General features: G+C 42.5%; 2 protein-coding genes across 5 annotated transcripts in view; one reads left to right on the forward strand and one right to left on the reverse strand.

The window, feature by feature from the left end:
• Nucleotides 1-1,732, reverse strand: part of SKIC3 (SKI3 subunit of superkiller complex) — an 84,698-nt gene extending 82,966 nt beyond the window's left edge. For both annotated transcript variants that reach the window (XM_055137236.1, XM_055137230.1), the window contains exon 1: nucleotides 1,696-1,732. The gene's annotated coding sequence lies outside the window, so the exon portion shown is untranslated. The remainder of the gene's footprint in view (nucleotides 1-1,695) is intronic.
• Nucleotides 1,733-2,021: 289 nt separating this feature from the next.
• The window catches only part of ARSK (arylsulfatase family member K), a 34,614-nt gene continuing 16,591 nt past the window's right edge, over nucleotides 2,022-20,044 (forward strand). The window contains exons 1-6 of one of the 3 annotated variants that reach the window (XM_055139088.1): nucleotides 2,023-2,441; nucleotides 3,789-4,080; nucleotides 5,852-5,981; nucleotides 8,392-8,551; nucleotides 12,938-13,220; nucleotides 16,075-16,246. In XM_055139088.1, the coding sequence (XP_054995063.1) occupies nucleotides 5,912-5,981; nucleotides 8,392-8,551; nucleotides 12,938-13,220; nucleotides 16,075-16,246 (685 nt within the window). In that variant the 5' untranslated portion in view covers nucleotides 2,023-2,441; nucleotides 3,789-4,080; nucleotides 5,852-5,911. Of the gene's footprint in view, nucleotides 2,442-3,788; nucleotides 4,081-5,851; nucleotides 5,982-8,391; nucleotides 8,552-12,937; nucleotides 13,221-16,074; nucleotides 16,247-20,044 lie in introns of all 3 variants that reach the window. The other 2 variants (XM_055139097.1, XM_055139081.1) reach the window with 2 other exon arrangements.

Raw genomic sequence — 20,044 nt, forward strand, 5'->3', positions numbered from 1 at the left:
AAAATGAAATAAATAAATAAATAAAGCCACAGAGAGAACAGAACTCACAGAATCAATACTCCACAGACAAAGGTAAAGGTTCTTTAAATATGTCAGTCAGCAATGCTTCTTTGGTAATATGTCTTCTACATTCCAAACTTTTTAAACCTAGAGACTCCAACAGCAGCCCACCTGTACAGCCTTTGGTCATCTCATGCATGTACCAACAGTTCCCTGGAGTGTACATTTCTTATGCACATAGATTATCATTGGTGTGTTTGTATATTTAGTATACCACTTAATTAACAATTAAGCTCTAACAGACATCAATCTCAGAAAAATGCTATGGAATTTTGTAATTGACTTGAATCAGCCGGCTGTAAGGAGCTGAGGTAAAGAACTATGCAAGGCTGACTCCTGCACAGACTGACTCCCACTACAGTCTTGGAAGCTACTTAACTGGTTCAAGCCTCAGTTTTCCTGGGGCTGGAGAGATAGCACAGCGGGTAGGGCGTTTGCCTTGCACGCGGCCGACCCGGGTTCAAATCCCAGCATCCCATATGGTCCCCTGAGCACAGCCAGGGGTAATTCCTGAGTGCAGAGCCAGGAGTAACCCCTGTGCATCGCCAGGTGTGACCCAAAAAGCCAAAAAAAAAAAAAAAAAAGCCTCAGTTTTCCTATCTACAAAAAAAGAAAGTGAGGTGAATGGAAACTATTCCAAGTAAAAATCTCTGGCAGACAGAAGATGCTCAATGAATGTTTAAGATAATGCTCAGCGCCTAATATTAGTGCTCTGTGACTATTAAATAAGATCTTTTCAATATTAAATTTATCTTATGCAAAAAGGCATTGGAACGAGGGGTTGAGTTACTACTTCAATTGCTTTTCCCGTCAAATTATTAAAATAATGACGTAGGGGAGAGATTATTTACAGAGATTAAGGCACTTGCTGAGGCCAGCGAGGTCCCCAGGAGGCATACGGTTCCCGAGCACCACTAGGGGTGACCCTGGAGCACCGATGGGTGTGGCCCCAAAACCAATACATTTAATAAATAACTAAAGTGATAAGTAAATTAGACACGGCAACGATGATAAGGAAATCAGGAATTTGGCTCAGGGGTAAAAATCTGCTGCTTCTAGACTTCTGCAAAGGCATCAACATTCAAGGGGGACTAGTGGTTTTCCTGCAGAAAACAATGGTACTCTGTCGCTGTCAATTAAGCTCACAACGTCACGCCGCCCAGCACTTCCTCCTCTGGAGAGACTGTCGGGTTCCCCTCGTTTGCACTGTGGGGTCCAAATGAGCTCTGGCCCGTCCAGATGCTGAAACTTCTCTCACTAGGCCCTGCTCCCCACCCCACGGAAGCACAGCGAAGCCTTACTGCACAGAGCAAAGCAGGCGGTGAGATGGGCGACGGATACATATCATCCTATAAACTGTCTTGGAAGAAAGTATTCACGGGATCCCCGTGGCATCCTTGTCGCACCCGAGACGGTCCGGCCAGCGACCCCGCCAAGAACTGCCCCGTTCAACCCAAGTGACAGACGCCCCGCCACATCATCAGCTCCCAGTTCACGGTCACGTCGGCGTCTCAATCACGCCCGCTCGGCCCCAGACAAACGCCCCCGAGCCCTGAGCCTCTGTGTCTCCAGGTACCATTTCCACCGCGTACCCGCTCCAACTTCTGCAAAAAAACGACAACGACCAGAACCCACCTGGGGCAGATGCTTCTCCTCCAAACGCCGAAGCAGGAGGCAGGACGCATGCGCACCTCCCAGGCATGCTCACGTGACGGCAGTGTCTTCGCTGCTCGGCGTTTGATTGGACGACCTGAGGGGCGGGCCCGGGCCGGGCGCTCCTCCCGGACGCTCCTCCCGAACGCTCCTCCTCCCCGGGCGCTCCTCCTCCCCGGGCGCTCCTCCTCCCCGCGCGCTCCTCCCGAACGCTCCTCCCGAGCACTCCTCCCGGACGCTTCTTCCGTCGTGCGCTCCCCCCGGGCGCTCCTCCCAGACGCTCCTCTCCACACCCCCCCCCCCCGCGTTCCTCCTGGACGCTCCTCCCGCGCCCTCCTCCCAGACGCTCCTCCCACGTTTCCCTCCCGGCGCTTCTCCCGGACTCTCCCGCCAGCGGCGCCCCAGGAGCTGGAGTCCGTGCGGGACGAGGCCGGGGCAGCCCCGCGGGACCTGCGAGCACCTACGGCGGGGCAGGCGGCGATGCTGCTGCAGCTGCTGTGGCTGTGGGTCGGCGCTGCAGCCGCCCTGGGCGCGGGCGGGCAGAGCGCAGGAGTCGCAGGGACCGGGCTCGAGGCGCCCAACGTGGTGCTGGTAGTGAGCGACGCTTTCGTAAGTACCGAGCGGCAGGGAAGGACCCTGTGCCCGCCTCCAGGCTCGCTGCTTCCCCGTGCGGATTCTGGGACAGGAACTTTCTGCAGTTTTCCCAAGGAGCTTTGTCCTGCTGCAAAGTAAGATATGCATTCTGCCTTGAGGCCCTGTAATCTCAAGTCCCCTCATCCGTATGTATAGAATACATATAAAATAATATTAATGATCAAGTGCATTCTAAGAGGGTCTTTGGGGTTTCGTTTCTTGTCTTCTTTTTCTTCTTCTTTTGCTGATCTGGACCATTAAATCAGTTTTCCACCAATAATGACTTTTAAGTACATACCCCCACTCTCCGTGGCATTTCATTGTAGGGAAAATAACATTCTGCATCTTCATCAAGCAGTTATTAGCTTTACAATGTGCACTTTCCACTCAGTTTTGCAAGAATAAAAGTTTGGATGGAAAATGAAAGATATTGAAGTTATTTTTTTTAACTGACGAATATATATAATCTTGGTAGTGCAGCTTTAATTGTGTTGATATGATTTATCCCATTCCCCGTAATTCAAGAAAGTCTTGGGGCCGGAGCACCCACATAGCAAGTAAGACGCTTGCCTTGTACAGGCCGACAGAGGTTTGATCCTGGCAACCACCACATATGGTCCTCTAAGCCCCTCCAGGAGTGATTCCTGACCTCAGAGCCAGGAGTGGCCCCAAAAAAGATTTTTTTTAAGAGCCTTTCCTGTCTTCACATAGAACACTTTTCACAGATTTTGTTAGACTCATAGATAAGGCACATTTCACCTTACCCACTGAGGACTGTCAAGTGTGCCCCCAACCTCAACAAAAAGCCTGATCTTCTTCTCCCAAACTCTCTTCCAGGTAACTTTACCTGTCACATAAATCCCACCTTCCTGTTTCCCATTGCAAAAAGTTTCTCTCAAGAGTTCTTTCAGATTGCACTCATTTGTAGAATATAAAGTAACAGAATGAGAGACTAATACCCAAGAACAGTAGAGATAAGTACCAGGAGGATTACTCCACAGCTTAGAAGCCGGCCTCGAATGCTGGGGTTAAAGGCAGCTCAGACAGACAAGGGACCATCAAATAAAGGGTGGTAGGAGGGTCCCTTCGGGATGGGTGATGCGAGCTGAAAGTAGACTATAGACCGAACATGATGGCCACTTAATACCTCTACTGCAAACCACGACACCCAAAAGGAGAGAGAAAAAGCAAAAGGGAATGCCCTGCCACAGAGGTGGGGTGGGGTGGGGGGAGGGATGCTGGAACCATTGGTGGTGGAAAATGGGCACTGGTTGAGGGATGGGCACTCGACCATTGTATGACTGAAATGCAAGCACGAAAGTTTGTTAAGTATGTAACTGTACCTCAGGGTGATTCACTAATAAAAAGTTTTTTTAAGAAAAGTTCTTTCACCTGCTCTTTCTCCACCTATCTTCTCTTCCTTGTTTAAATTTGCTGTGTAGGGCTAGAGCAATAGTACAGAGGGTTCGGACCCTTGCCTTGCATTCAACTGACCCAGATTTGATCCCAGCATCCCATGTGGTTTCCTGAGCACCGCCAGGACTGATCCCTGAGTGCAGAGCCAAGAGGAAGCCCTGAGCACTGCTAGGTGTGACTCAAAACCAAATAAATAAATAAATAAATAAACTTTGCTGTCTGTCCCTCCCTCTTCATTGGAACTGTTCTTGAATGATCAGCAACTGTCTTCAGGTGACCTGTTCTGGTGTGCAGTTGCCTTTTCTGACTTGATTTCAGGTATGCTCTCAACACAGCTCATAATCTGTCTTTGGGCTTTCTTGGTATAATCTTGTGATGGTTCCTCACTGGTCATTCTTGCTGATTCCTATTCTGCTCATGTTTCTTTTTTTGGAACTCTCAGTGATCCCACAACACTTCTTCTTTTCACCTCTCGCCAAAAGGTTTGAGTCTCAAGTCTCAATATTATGACTGTGCAAAGGATTGCCATGTTTATTTCACCAGGAGAAATTTTCCTTAGCTCTAATTTCTTAATGTTTTTGAAAGCATACTTAATATATTTGGGAAGCTCAGACATCACAAGAGCTTATTTATATCCTGTATTCTGGCCTGGATCATTTTTTAACTGTGATCATATTAAAAACTTGTCTAACTCCAGGACTGAAATATTCATTTATCTGTCATTGCCCTTTATCAAGGAGAATTCTTCAATTCCCAATTCAGTTTAAAAATGCATAGCTCCAGCCCAAACATCTTCTATAGTACTCATATGCCACCTGAGCATAGCTAGGTGTGGCCCCAAAACGATTTGCTTAATTATCCCTGCATAATTTTTGCAGGTATTAACACATGTCCCTTGAATTATTTGAGTGGTGGAGCTGGAGCAATAGCACAGCAGGTAGGGCGTTTGCCTTGCACTCAGCCGACCTGGGTTCGATTCCCAGCATCCTATATGGTCCCCTGAGCACCGCCAGGGGTAATTCCTGAGTGCAGAACTAGGAGTAACGCCTGTGCATCACCAGGTGTGACCCAAAAAGAAAAAAAATATTTGAGTGGTTGGAATTGATTTTTCTTATTCTATTTGAGTTTTGAATTTGCCAGTAAGTAAATACTTGTCCACCTTTAGGTTGTAAGCTTTAGGATGCTATTTTTATTTATCATTTTATCTCTAGATTTTTTTTTTTTACAATTCCTGGCATATAGTAAACATTCTATAAATATTTGCTCAATCTAACCAACAAACTTCACGGGAACCTTCCCAAAAGTCATTTAATTTGTTTTCTGTGTTCAGATTAATCCAAGTGGAATACTGCTTTACCATTCTCAGTCGTATGAACCAGATGCTGATAACACTCATACTTCTTTTTTTTATGTTTTTTTTTTTTTATTGAATCATTGTGAGATAGTTAAAAAGCTTTCATGTTTGAGTCTCAGTCATACAATGATAGAACACCCATCCCTTAACCGGTACACATTTTCCACCACCAATGTCCCCAGTATCCCCTGCTTCCCAACCCTCTCCTTGCCTCTATGGCAGACAATTTCCCCCATACTCTCTCTCTACTTTTGGGCATGATGGTTTGCAATATAGATACTGAGAGGCTATCATGTTTAGTCCTTTATCTACTTTCAGCAACATCTCCCATCCTAAACGATCCCCCCAACCATCATTGACTTAGTGGTCTCTTCTCTATCCCTGCTGCCCTCTGCCCCAGCTCATGAGCACTCATACTTCTTTTTAATCTTTTTGATATTTTTTTTTTAAGTTTTTGGGCCACAACTGGCAGTGCTCAGGACTTACTCCTGGCTCTGCATTCAGGGATTATGGCTGGCAGTGCTCAGGTGGTGGGGTGGGGGCTATGTGTGGTGCTGGGATCAAGCCCAGGTCAGTGGCATGCAAGGCAAGCACCCTTTTCACCGTACTATCGCTTGAGTCCTAATTCTTAAGATCACATTGAAGCCTTTGCTACTTGTGACTTTCGGGATTAGCATTAAAGAAAATAACTTTCTGCCTCAGTAATGCAATCAATCTAAAATATCTTTTTTCCAGGATGGAAGACTAACATTTTACCCAGGAAATCGGGTAGTGAAACTTCCTTTCATCAACTTCATGAAAGCACATGGCACTTTGTTTGTGAATGCCTACACTAACTCTCCGATCTGTTGCCCATCACGTGCAGGTATGAACACACTGAGATTAGTTAGTATGTAAAAAGTAGCCACACTCTTAAATATGTTCACAATCAGATTGTGGGGCTCTCAGTTGTCTGAGAAGCTTGCTGGGAGGGACCTCCTTTAGTTTTAGTGCTGGCGCACACTCATGCTCATTTGAGTCACTGTCTCAGCACCCACATCCTTGCTGCATGACTAGAAATTGCCACATACTAAGAGTGACTGGCGCTAAGCAGCCGGGCACCGGAGAGCTGACAAAGATCAAACTCACAGCCTCTCACACCCAAGACAGGTCCTAAACTAAACCAAATCTCCCAACCCCTAGTTTCGTTCTTTTGCGTAACTTTCCAGGTTTTTCATCCTCATTTTTGGAAGAGTTTCTTTTCTGCTTAATGGCCTTGGATACTTTGTTATAAATTAAATGTTAATAAATGTGTGGGTTTATTTCTGGACTTTCATTCCATTCTGTTGATCCCTATGTCTTTGTTTATTCTATTGCCATATAGTTTTTTTTCTTTTGGGGGGGAAGCCACACCCAGCAGACTCAAGGCTGACTCCTGGCTTTGTGCTCAGGAGTTACTCCAGGTAGGGTTCAGTGGTCTATATGGGATGTCAGGGATCAAACCTGGGTTGACTGATCCTTTCTACTTTTAAATAAACTTTTCTAATTTCCAACTCTGAGCATCTCTATTAGTCAATATTTTCATTCTTTTTTTTTTTCTTTTGGGTCACACCCAGCAATGCTCAGGGGTTACTCCTGGCTCTGCACTCAGGAATTACTCCTGGCAGTGCCAGGGGACCATATTGGATGCTGGGAATCAAACCTGGGTCAGCCACTTACAAGGCAAATGCCCTACCCGCTGTGCTGTCACTCCAGCCCCCAATAACATTTTATGGTATGTTTTCCTATTATCTGACAGTGATAATTTTACTTCCTTCCCAGTCTGGATTCATTTTATTTTCTGTTATCTAATTCTACTGGCTAAAACCTTTAATTATAACTTAAATATAAAGGGTGAAAGTTGTATTCTCATTTGTCTTGGGTATTTTTGTATTTTCTTTTGTTTTCTTTATTGACCCACTGTTTGTTCAAAGCATGTTGTTTACATAGCCACATATTGGTGAATTTTTTAGCTTTCTTCTATAGTTTTGCTTTGGGGACACACCCACCTGTGCTCAGGGCTTACTCTAGGCTCTGCACTCAGGGATCACTCCTAGGGAATTGGGAAACCACAAGAAGGGGCCAGGGTTTGAACAGGGGTCAACCACATGCAAGGCAAGCCCCTACTTGCTGTGCTATCTATCTCTCTAGACTCACTAGGTTTCTTATAATTAAATTTTAGTTCAGGGTTTTGGGGGGAGGAATGGAGGTCATGACTGGCAATACTCAGGGCTTATTCATGGCTCTGTGCTCAAGCTTCTGTCCTGGCAATGCTTGGGAGATCATATGTGGTGCCAGGATCAAATTAGAGTTGGCCATGTGCAAGGCAGGTGCCTTAGCATTGTACAATATTCCAGCCTCTTGAATTTTCATTTTATATCTTGTGATCCAAAAGAATGCTTGATTGTGATGTTAATTTCTCAAGTTCATTATTTTGTTGCCTAATATATGATCTTTCCTGGAGAATGTTTCATGGGAGATCAGGAAGAATGTGTTTTTCCTTTTGCCTTTGGATGGAATGTTCTGTAAATGTCTGTGAGGTCCATCTGGTCTAACATGTAAGTTAGCCGAATGTTTATTGATTTTTATGACTGGATTATCTACCTCCTATAGAAAGTAGAATATGAAGATCCCAAGTATTATTGTTTTACTGTCTGTTTCTCTTTTCAGTTCTCTTAATCTTTAAAGAAAGATTAATTTTGTAAACAGTGAGAATTATAAAAAATGAAAGATACATAGCACAGCTATTTTTTGGAAAGTCAACACAAAGACAAGAAATAGTAAAAAAATCCTTGATGATAATGGGAAAATGAAAGCTGTACTTCAGTTGACTGATTTAAAAAATTAACCAGTAAATACTCAGTGATTATTTCAATGATTAAAAATGATTCTAAAATTAGACAAGCTTATGCAGGGCTGGGAGTTACTGGTGCCCACTCAAGTAAATCGACGAACAATGGGATGACTGTGATACTGACTGTGATAACTTAATAGCAGCTGCATTTGTCTTAAGCAAGTTAACCTGTAAGCCTCAGAGATTCACCTGTAAAATGGAAATAATCACTCCTTGCCATTTTTTCCTTGATAAAATGAAATAAAAATGAAGTGTTTGGTAAAGCAATAGTAATACAGATATGTTTATTCCAACATATGAGCCTAAACCAGTAGGGTTTTTTTTTTTCTCTTGGTGTAATTATCAGTTAAAACAAACTGTTAAGCTTTATACTTGTCCTAGTTTCTTTCATTTTTCCCACCAGCACTCTGGAGTGGTCTCTTCACACACATCACCAAATCTTGGAATAATTTTAAGGGTCTGGATCCAAATTATACAACATGGATGGATGTCATGGAGAAGTATGGCTACCGGACACAAAGATTTGGAAAACTGGACTATACTACAGGACATCACTCTCTCAGGTAAAAAAATTAAAACAATTCTAATAGGTTGCTTGCTGCTATAGCATAGACATATATCCTATTTGACTTTTTTCTACAATGCTGAATGCAAACCTTTTCATTTTTCCATTGTGTTAGTTTAACTATAACTTTGAACTTTCTTCACTCTTCTTAAAATATTAAAAGTTGCTGGAGTTGGAGATTACAAGGGGTAAGGCGCCTGTACCCTATTCAGTTCCCAGCACCACAGGATGGTCCCCAAGCACAGTGCCAGGAGTAAGTCCTGAACACTGCCGGATATGGCCCAACCAGTCCTATCATAAAAGGAATTAAAATATAAAAATTGTTTACCATAAAAGGAATTAAAGCATTGAAAATGGGTTACATAGCCTGGAGTGATAATACAGGGGTTAATGTACATGCCTTGCATGTGTCAAACCCCAGTTTCATTCCTGGTGCCACATATGGTCCCCCGAAGCACTGCCAGGAATGATGCCTGATTGCAGAGTCAAGAGTGTGTCCTGAGCACAGCTGGGAATGACAAAAAAAAAAAAAATCAAGTTGCTAATTTTTAGTTTTGTTTTTTAAACCATCAAAGATCTACAATAATGTCTATAAAATAGTTTATAACTTATTTTCAATTTATTCTTTAATGGTTACTCTGTTATTAATTTTCCAGTCTACTTTTAAAACCTTCTTATGATTTGTTTTTGTCATATCTCTCCAAATGAGTTGATTGTAATTTTTTTTCTTTCATTTTACCAAGTTCTCAAAAAAACAGGCAGCCAGGTAGAAATAGAGATAGAGAGGCAGAATGCCTCTTATTTACTGCTAGCCTTCAGTAGTATAATCTTGAACATGATGCCAAAGCTAAGTGAACTTTGTTGTGAGAATGAAATAACTTAACCGCAGGCCTGAGAGTGCTATCTGTTGAAAAGCCTTTTTTGGGGGGTTTTTTTTGGTTTTTTGTTTGTTTGTTTGTTTTTTGGCTTTTTGGGTCACACCCAGCTGTGCACAGGGGTTACTCCTGCTCTGCACTTAGGAATTACTCCTGGCAGTGCTCGTCCTGGCAGTGCTCGGGGAACCATATGGGATGCTGGGAATCGAACCTGGGTCGGCCATGTGCAAGGCAAACGCCCTACCCGCTGTGCTATCGCTCCAGCCCCTGAAAAGCCTGTTTTTAAGGTTGACCTTTGACTGACATTTGGGAGCTTGAATTTCAGGAGTGCTCCAGAAACTTGAACAATAACAGATATTTTAGGTTTATACTTACTTTCAGTTTTTAATAGACTCTCCTGATAGGCAACTTTTCACATGAGTTACCAGTTTGATGCTGAACGAATTTGGTGTACATTGGAACTCTCAGGGGGAACCCCTCCTCTGGCTTCCACTGGACTTAACCAGAGCTGCGTATGTCTTTGAGTTTGCTGTGTGCCCTTTTCACTGAAATATACCGTGGCCATGACTATAACAATATGCTACCACGGGTAGCTTGCCAGGTTCTGCTGTGCAGGCAGGATATTCTTGGTAGCTTTCCCAGTTCTCCAAGAGGGACAGAAGAATCGAACCCGGATCAGCCGCGTGCAAGGCAAACGCCCTAATCGCTGTGCTATTGCTCCAGTCCGCAATGAACATAGGTGTGCTTTCAAATTAATGTTCTTGTGTTTTGTAACAATTTCTTTATCTTCTGATCATTACTTGTTGGATACTTGGGTTGTTTCCAGATCGTGGCTATTGCAAATAGTGCTGTAATGGACACAGGTATGCATAAGTCTTTTCAGATTAATGTTTTTGTGTTCTTTGGGTCTAGAAGTAAAATTACCAGATCATCTGGCAGTTATATTTTTAATTTTTGAGAAATATCTACAATGTTTTCCATAGAGGCTGAACCAGTTTATATTCCCACCAATAGAGAATGGAATTCCCTTTTTATCCACATACTCACCAGCACTTGGTTTTTTCTGGGAGATAGAGAGAGCCCCATAAAGGAAAGGGAAGACATATCTCCTGAGTTAGGAACTGCATGAGACTGCAGAATGGAGTGTCAAGGGCTTGCTTTAGAAAGACTAAACATATAAGCCTTTTCCAAAACAGGCTTTCTGTCCCAAAAAGTGTAAATTGCTAGGGCTCTGTCAAGGCATAAACACTTAGAGTTCCGATGGTCTCCATTTATGGTCCTCTAGGGCCTTGGTTCCTGCCGAATCCTCTCCTGAGAGGGTCCAGTCTTCCTGTGGGGCTGGCATCCTCAGACTGGAGCTGGCGGGTGGAGGCACGAACTGCTTTTCAGATCCCATCTTGGTTTTAAGGCTTCTTGAAATTCATTGCCCAGGGGCCTTATACTTGACTGTCTACTTTGAAACCATAATCTGAAGCTAAATATTTTATACTCATCATTATGGTCTTAGAAATGGCACACTTAAAGCAATTGCTTCATTTTTTGAATCTTAAATGTTGATTGTTTTAGAAAGCATTAGATTCATTTGACACTAGTACATTAATTTTCATTTTTTACAATTGTCAAAACTAGGTGTTAATTTGGAAATGTATAGATCTAGAGGCAATTCAGTTTGTAACAATCTTTTTATTTTTTTTATTAATTTATTATTTTTTAATTAGTGAGTCACAGTGAGGGTACAGTTACAGATTCACACATTTTCATGCTTGTTTTTTCCCTCATGCAATGTTCGAGAGCCCATCCCTCCACCAGTGTCCATTCTCCACCACCAATGAACCCAGTATCCCTCCCACCCCCCAATCCCATCCCCCCCACCCCACCCCGCCTCTGTGGTAGGGCATTCCAATTTTGTAACAATCTTTTTAAACTATTTCTAAGATAGGACACTGTAATAAAATAATTGAGTATTATGTAAAAAAATTTTTTTAATGTTGTAAACATTTATTTTAAAAAGGCTATGGAGCAAAGAGGTAGACCCCAGACATAGAAACAAAATGTACTGGACCAAAGTCAGTGGGGAGGGGAGAAGGGCTGGTTCTTCCCCCCATCTCATGAGGCCCCGGTGTCATATCACTGCAGTCTCATACCTGGCTATCCAATAGGCTCTGGAAAGGTGGCGGCCACCGAACCACGTTGGGGAAAAGGCGGCGTAGCACCATAGTTTAATGCTCAGTCCAGATGCATTTCTGCCCAAAGCCACTGGGTTCCGAGATTGGTTTGTGTGCCTCTGGATCATGGCCGTTCAGGAGCCGTTCGTAGAGTATTATGTAATAATTCTTAAAATGCTGACCAAAAGACTATTCTTCTTTAAGTTATTAAAGAAAACCCCTAAGTCTGCAGTACCCATTCGGCACATACTTTGTGAGCTACCTACTATACACTCAATACTGTTTAAGATAAAGGATACTACAGTAGTGATCACAGAAATCCCTAACCTAATGGAATATAGTCTAATGTCCTCAGAAAAGAATTGAAATTCTGTTTTATCTTGTGTAGCTAAACTTTTAAAACAAATAAAATTCTTTGTCATTTTATCTTATTACCATGGTAACTGTGCATATATATATATACAAAATGCATATATGATTCGTGTATCCTAATATTTTTTTAGAGCCAAGTCATAATTAAAAGTGTTTAATCATCTCAACAAATGCAATGTAAGGGTTTACTTCCAAATGCAAGAATTGCTATAGAAAGTATATGAATTTGACAAAGAGCAAAAGGAAATATGAGCTGCTAGCATCAAGATTCTTATTCCTCTTAGGCTTCTAGACTAGTAGCAGAAACTTTCTCAATACAACCAGAGCATCATAAGGAAGGATAGCCACCTAACTACCAGTCACACAGAACCCTCCCTCAGCCTCTTTCTTTCAATTCTGCAGCCTAATGACTGTTAATTTATAATCTAAAATATCACACACACACACACACACACACACACACACACACACACACACACACACACCCTATAGGTCAGTATTGTCCTCAGTGAGTTCATTTTATTCTTTTCCTTGAATAGAGACAGACACCTATTGCTTTAATCATTTTACAAGTTTTTCAGAACCCCCTCATTATATTACTAGTATTTGCTATCTTGAACAGCTTGCCCAGTGCTGGGTACATTCTCAGCCTGTTCCTTCATGACCATGGGAGAGTCTCCTGTTGTTTTTTTGTTTTGTTTCAGTTCTCATGATTAGTAAGTTTCTAATGTGAAGAAGCCCCCAGAATTGTCTTTAGATTACTATCTGTCATCACTCCTACATCAGTTCCTTGTGACATCTGAGAAGACTGAACCTTTAATGAGACTTAATATAGTCTGGGCGTTTATGTGGCTGAGTCTAAAAGTTGTCTTCCATACTCCATGTGTATATTTATCTTAGTCACTTTTTAAGCATTTTTCATACTTCACAATTAGTTTTTTACAACAATGCACCTGTGTTTTTCCCCCTTAGTAATCGTGTAGAAGCATGGACAAGAGATGTTCCATTCTTACTAAGACAAGAAGGGAGACCTATGATTAATCTTACCCCCCAAAAGACAAAAGTAAGAGTCATGAAAAAGGACTGGATGAATACAGACAGAGCAGTAAATTGGCTAAGAAAGGAAGCAAAAAATTATACTCAACCATTTGTTCTGTACTTGGGGTTAAATTTACCACACCCTTATCCTTCACCATCTTCAGGAGAAAATTTTGGATCTTCAACATTTCGCACATCTTCTTACTGGCTTAAAAAGGTAAGTACAGAACCCCTGAGATAGTATAGTGGGTAGGGCACTTCCTTGCACAAGGCTAACTCAGCTCTGATCACTGGAGCCACATAGTGTTCCCTGGGCCCCAGCAGGAGTGATCCCTGAGCCAGGAGCAGGGCCCTGAGTACCAGCAGGTGTGCCACCCCCCTCAGAAAAAGGTAAGCGCCCTATGCATGTCCCAGAGTGAAAATTGAACATTTTATCTGTATGTTATTGGTCTGATAATGTTTACTGCTTCTTTTGTTGTCACTTTTTAAGAACAATTAGAAAAATCAAATATTCTCATTAAATCAAATTGAGCCAAATTAATAGAAGCTAAAGGTTTGATTTTACAGAAATAAAATATGCTAAAATTCAGAAAACTACTGCTGAGTTGTACATTTGAATATAATATGCCATTCAGAAAGAGAGAGAGAGCCAAGGAGATGGCACACGTGGCAGAGCCCAGCCTCGCATGCGCAAGGCCAAGTTCAGTCCCCGGCACCAGCGCTGTTGGCCCTGGCCCTGCTGTCCCTCGAGGCCTGAGCAGCACTGCACTGACCCCAAACCAACAGCCCACACTCAGGCCTAGCATCTCCTCCACTGCAGGCAGAGGTCAGATCTCCCTAAGACATCATTGATGTGAAGATTTTGTCATTATCACTTCCTCTGGGACATGTTCATTCTTTCCTTCTCTATGTCATTTATATCAATAAGTGTGTTTTGGGCTGGAGAAATAGTACAGCGGTTATGGCATTTGCCTCACATGTTACCGATCTGGGTTTGATATATGGTCCCCCAGTCCCTGCCCGCGATGATCCGTAAGCAAGGAGCGAGCCCTAAGCTCTCTCAGGTTCAGAAACCAAAAATAAATGTGTCCTCACTAAATTCCCCTGGTTGCATCTCCCTCGGGTGCTGCAGTGTTGACATGTCCATCACCTATTACCAGTTAAGATTTGATTCACTTCCAGCATTGCCACTTCTCATTTGTTTACTGTACTTTCATTGTTGTTGACCAGTTCTCTGTCTGTCTGTATGACTATCTCTGTCTCTCTCACTTCTCTCTTATTTTGAGACACATGCTGTGATACTCAGGGCTTACTCCTGGCTCTGTACGCAGGGATCACTCTTGACAGTGCTCAGCGTAACATGCGCAGTGCCAGGGATTGAACCTGGCAGCCACCTACAAGGCAAGCGCTTTACCCATTGTTCTCTCTCTTAGTCTCTGTCTCTCTCTGGTCTTCAGTAGTCTTCTTTGGTAGTCCATTTTGTAAACTGTCGTGTGGGTTTATCACTGGGAGACAAGGAAACAGCACAACTATCCACTGCATCATGAGTGTACAAAACAGGAGAGGTATAGATGATGTGCGTGGTCTCTGCATTACCCATCCATAACCTGTAGAGGAGTCTGTAAAGAGGTAGCAGCCTCTGGATGTGAAAGACTGTTTGCAGTGTGTCAGTCAGTACACCCTGGTCAGTGAAATGCGCACTCCACTGTTGACGGGTGCTGTTACTGAGCCAAACTGTGGTCACTGGGTCCCACAAATATCTGAGCCATGCAAAGCAGGGACTGCCTGTGGTTTGCTTGTGAGTTTTTTTTTTTTATTTGAGGGTACCAGAGGTCAAACTCAGGACCTAACATAAAAGGTATGAGCTCTAAGGCAGAAATATGCCCTGGCCCCGACTGCCTGTGTTTTAAAATAGATCAGATCAGAGCAATAGTACGGTGGATACAGACCTCACCTGGGTTCAACCCCCGGCACCCCTTATGCTCCCTCAGATCCTTTCAGGAGTGATCACTACAGATCCTTTCAGGAGTGATCACTAAACACAGAGCCAAGAGTAAGCCCTGGCTGGGTATACGCTATGCCACCAAAAACAATAATAAATTAAATATGTTACCATAAATCAAATATTTCTTCATAAATGCTATTTAGTATACTGTGTTATAAGTATACACAGGGAAATAATGTCAACATTTTAGATTATTCATGTCTTCTTAAAATTCTAATTTGACTCTTTCTTTAAAAAATTGTCTGGCGTTAGTATCAATCTAATGATATGAGTCAAGTAAGTTGTAACTAAATAGTATGTAGATATTTGAAGTTTTGAAAGTTACTACCTAAAGGATATGTGTGTGACTTTTCTCTTAATTGTCACTGTCACTGTCATCCCGTTGCTCATCGATTTGTTCGATAATATTAATAAATCTCTCATTATGAGACTTATTGTTACTGTTTTTGGCGTATCCAATACGCCACGGGTAGCTTGCCAGGCTCTGCCATGTGGGCGGGATACTCTTGGAAGCTTGCTGGGCTCTCCGAGAGGGGTGGAGGAATCGAATGCGGGTCAGTCGAGTGAAAGGCGAATGCCCTACTGCTGTGCTATTGCTCCAGCCCTTCTCTTAATTACATTCACCAAAAACCATAAGCATTTATATGTATTAAACAGTTTTTTAAAACAAACATTTGACCAACTTACTGGGTTATACTGTATTTGTTGGTAGAACTACCGTGAAAAAAAAGTCTTAAGATTTTAGGTTGTTGATTCTGAAGTTTTTAATTGCTCACACAGTCGTTTAAAGTACTTAGGCTTTCTAACAGAATATAAAATATAGTTCATGCTTTTTATTGACATGATTAAGTTTTAAAACAATTTCATAACCGTATTACTATACAAACTTTGATATTCTATGTTGTTACAGACATTTTAGCAATTTAATTTTTATTTATATATCTGTATATTTGCCTTTTTCTTTGTATAACTCATTGCAGTATTTTCTGTCTTATGTAATCAGACACTGCTGATTTGCCATATATATTTACTGGATCCTTCTCCTTTGTTTTTCTTCCTTTTCTAGGTGTCTTTTGATGATATCAAAATTCCAAAGTGGTCACCACTGTCAGAAATGCACCCTGTAGATTATTATTCTTCTTACACAAAAAATTGCACTGGGAAATTTACAAAAGAAGAAATTAAAAATATTAGAGCATTTTATTATGCTATGTGTGCTGAGACAGACGCCATGCTTGGTAGGTGGTATAATTAATAAGCAGTTACATGAAGAAAAGTCTAATGTTTTCCAACAGTCCGTGGTCGTGCTGGTTGGTGACCTCTATAACATCCTCAGATAACTTTTTACCATTCTTGCTTAGCTATTTTGTGTTTAAAATGATAAGATGCTTGATAATTTTGAATTATTAATAGTAAAATGAGAGTATTTTCTATATTAATTATTCATTGAGTAAATGAATGAGTAAATGTTATTCAAATGAGTAAATGTTCTTTTTTTATTCATTTGAGGGATCTCCCAAGCAGTAAGTACTCAAGGATCTTAGGAGCTGATCCTAGTGATTCATGGACAAGATCAGTATTATGTAGAGCTGAAGAATGCAGCGCTATTCACCCTCATAATGCTAGGGACCACCTGGTCACACAGCAGAGCTCAGGGACCATCAGGGCCACATCTGGAAGTGCTGAGGTTGCAGTGGGGAGCTTGCAATGCGAGAGGTAGAACAAATGTCAGTTGAATGCAAGGCATAGGCATACACATTAACCCTTGTAATATCTTCCCAGTCCTGAAATTTGTTTGTCTATAAGGAGTCTTTTTTACCAGTTCCAACCCATTCCAACCCAGAATTGATATTCAACTAAACACACATCACATACCACTGTAAGGCAGTTTAGTTTCTGGGAGATGAGACACTTTAGTTATAGGGTCTCATTACTTCTGCCAAATTTGTAATAACCATAAAACAAAACCTTTCTTTATTTATTTTCCTTTCTTGCCCCTGTATTTCTTTCCTCTTTTTGATTTTTCTCTAAGGCACTATGATTTACAAAATTGTTCCTTAGAGTTGTTTCAGGCATACAGCCTTTCAACACCAGTCCACCACCATTTCTCCTTCTGTCCATCAATATCCCTAACACGTCTTGAAAAATTGGTTTCAAGGCTGTGAATTTCATAAGCTCTTTCCTTTCCATGAAGCCTTTGTCTTTCCATCTAGCTGTATCAAGGCTTACCTAAATTTGGTCAGTTTCCCCTATGTATGTTCTGGTCCATGATGTTATCGAGGGTGGCACTGAAGAGTTTTGGTGAAATGATATCACCCTGCCGAACCCCTCTCTTTCTGTCAATGATCACTTCCTTTTAGAATGATGAGATCCTGATAGTGAATCTATAATACAGCTCATGGAGGATCTTGATGTACTGAGTTTGAACGCCCCGTCTGGCTAAGGCTTTGATGACTGCTTCAGTCTCAACAGAGTAGAAGGCCTTCTTTAAAATCGATGAACGTTAGACAGAGCAGCATCTTGAACTCTCACGAAACTTTAATGAATTTGGTCATTGTGTGGATATGGTCGATCGTGCTGAATCCTTTTCGGAAATCAGCTTGCTTGCATGGTTGTCCTTCATCTAGTGCTCTGCATATTTTATTCAGGATGACTCGAGTGAACAACTTGTAGACGACAGACAGCAGGCAGATTGGGCGATAGTTGCCGATGTCATGGATGTCTCCCTTATTGTACAACAGAACGGTCCTGCTGGTTTTCCATTGGGACGGGACCTTGCATTCAGACAGGTAGCGTGTGAAGAGCTGAGCCAGTGTATTGACGAGTACTGGCAGCAGATTCTTCAGGTGTTCGGGTCTAACCTTGTCCGGACTAGGTACCATACGTGTCTTTACCGACAAAATGACATGTCGGATTTCGGAAGGGAGGATGTTGGGAACGACATATCTATCCTGCAGAATTTGGTATGTGGGCAGGTGGACGTGGCTGTTGAAGAGATCCGACATAATCCTCTCAGTTGCCCTTCTGGAAGATGTGATAGATCCATCAGGACGTCGGAGGGCAGTCATGTTGGTCTTGTAGTTGGTGAAGGACAGGCGAGCATTGCGAATACTTTTTCCGGCTTTTGCCGCATGGGCCAACACTGCTGCTCTTCTGTCTTTGAGGTCTTCCTTTATCGCTTCTCTGCACAGCTTTTCAAGCTCGGACGTTAGCTTGTTGTTGCCTGAGGCTCATATCAAACCACCTTGGCGAATGAGCTCAAGAGTTTCTGAAGACAGGAGTCTGTTTATGGCTTTCCCACTCCCAGCATTTTTTGCGCAGTCATGGAGGTGCTGAACCAGTGGATCGTATCCCTCATCGATGTTGTCAACAACGGCATCTTCCCACATTGCCGCAATAGTGCTAGAGAGCTCCCAGTTGGTGGTCATTCTGGGATTTCACTTCTTAAACTAAAATTTTGCAGTCCTTTCTCTCCGCTCTGTGAAGTAGAATTTTGCACGAAGGAGACGGTGGTCCGATTCCATTTGGAATCTTGGGACAACAGCAACATCAGTCAGGCAAAACCTTCGATTGAATATATGGTCAATTTCATTGTGGAACTGTCCACCAGGAGATACCCATGTCCAACATTTAGATTCAGCCTTCTGGAACTGTGAGTTACCATGGATAGTCTTGGTCGACATGATGAATTCAGACAGTCTCTCACCCTGTTCGTTCCATTCTAGGCCATGGGACCTAATGTGGAGTTCTTCGAGCAACCTTCTCGGTCCTATCTTGGCATTAAAATCACTAACAATGATCTTGTAGAAGGTGTGGTTTTCTTTATAGGACTTATCCAGCACCATGTAGAACTTCTCAATTTCTTCTTCATCTTAGTTGGATGTTGGTGCATAGACGATGAACATAGAAACTGCCGGCAGTGAGCCACATCTATTCAAGTGTAATCGTCCAAATCGGGTTGTTAGGCATTCGAATGAATCAGTGCTCATGGCCAAGTTCGTGTTGACAAGGACACTGTCACCACCAAGCCTCTGTTGTCACATGTTCTGAGGAACAGTTCTTCTCCAGTGTCAAAAATGGCATGATGGGATTGATGCCTTCCCGTTTTGGTCAAACCAATGATGTACTTGATCTTATGCGCTTGCACCATCAGGTCTCAGTGGATGCTTCTGATGCCAGCATATGTGCATTGAAAATACTGACAGTCATTTTAGTCTTTCTTCATTTTGGCAATCTAGTTTGTCCCTGAGATTTTATCAGCCTCTCCTTGCTCATCCTTCTTAACACTGCTGTATTGGGGGCTCTTTCAGTGTCAGGCAAATGAGGCCCATTGTTGTTATTCTTCAGCGCCACCCTCAAGAACATCATGCAATGATTGGAATGGGAAGGAGTGGAAGTGAAGATAGAAGGTCGGCAACTACACCACCTCTGCTTCGATGATGACATCGTTCTGATAACGCCAAACATTAGCCAAGCAGCACAAATGCTGGCTGACTTCAACCACAAGTATGGAAAAGTCAGACTGCAGTTGAATCTCAACAAAAAGGTGTTTATGAAAAACGAACTAGTTCCTGACATTCCATTTGCTCTCAATGGAAAGAACACCTCCAAATGCAGCAACTACGTGTACCTGGGTTGAGAACTCAACATAAGGAACGACTTGGCGCCAGAACTGCACAGGAGAAAGAGCAGCGTGGAATGGCATAAAGAGCATCAAAGAAGTGGTTAAGAGGATGAAGAACCTCCGGCTCCGGGCACATCTTTTCAACTCCACCGTTCTTCCTGCACTAACATATGCCTCAGAGACCTGGGCCCTACAAAAACAGGATGAGAACGCTATTCGGGTATCCCAAAAAAGAATCGAATGAGCCATGCTAGGAGTATCACTTTTCACTCAAGTGAAAGAAGGAATCCGGAGTTCCATTGTCCGTCAGTGACCAAGAATCAGGGACGCTGTCTCGTTTGCCAAGGTGTCAAAAATCAGATGGGCCGGACACGTAAAGCGACTCAGAGATGACCGCTGGATTAGAGCTATT

This window comes from Sorex araneus, chromosome 1, assembly GCF_027595985.1.
Source record: "Sorex araneus isolate mSorAra2 chromosome 1, mSorAra2.pri, whole genome shotgun sequence".
Taxonomy (NCBI): domain Eukaryota; kingdom Metazoa; phylum Chordata; class Mammalia; order Eulipotyphla; family Soricidae; genus Sorex; species Sorex araneus.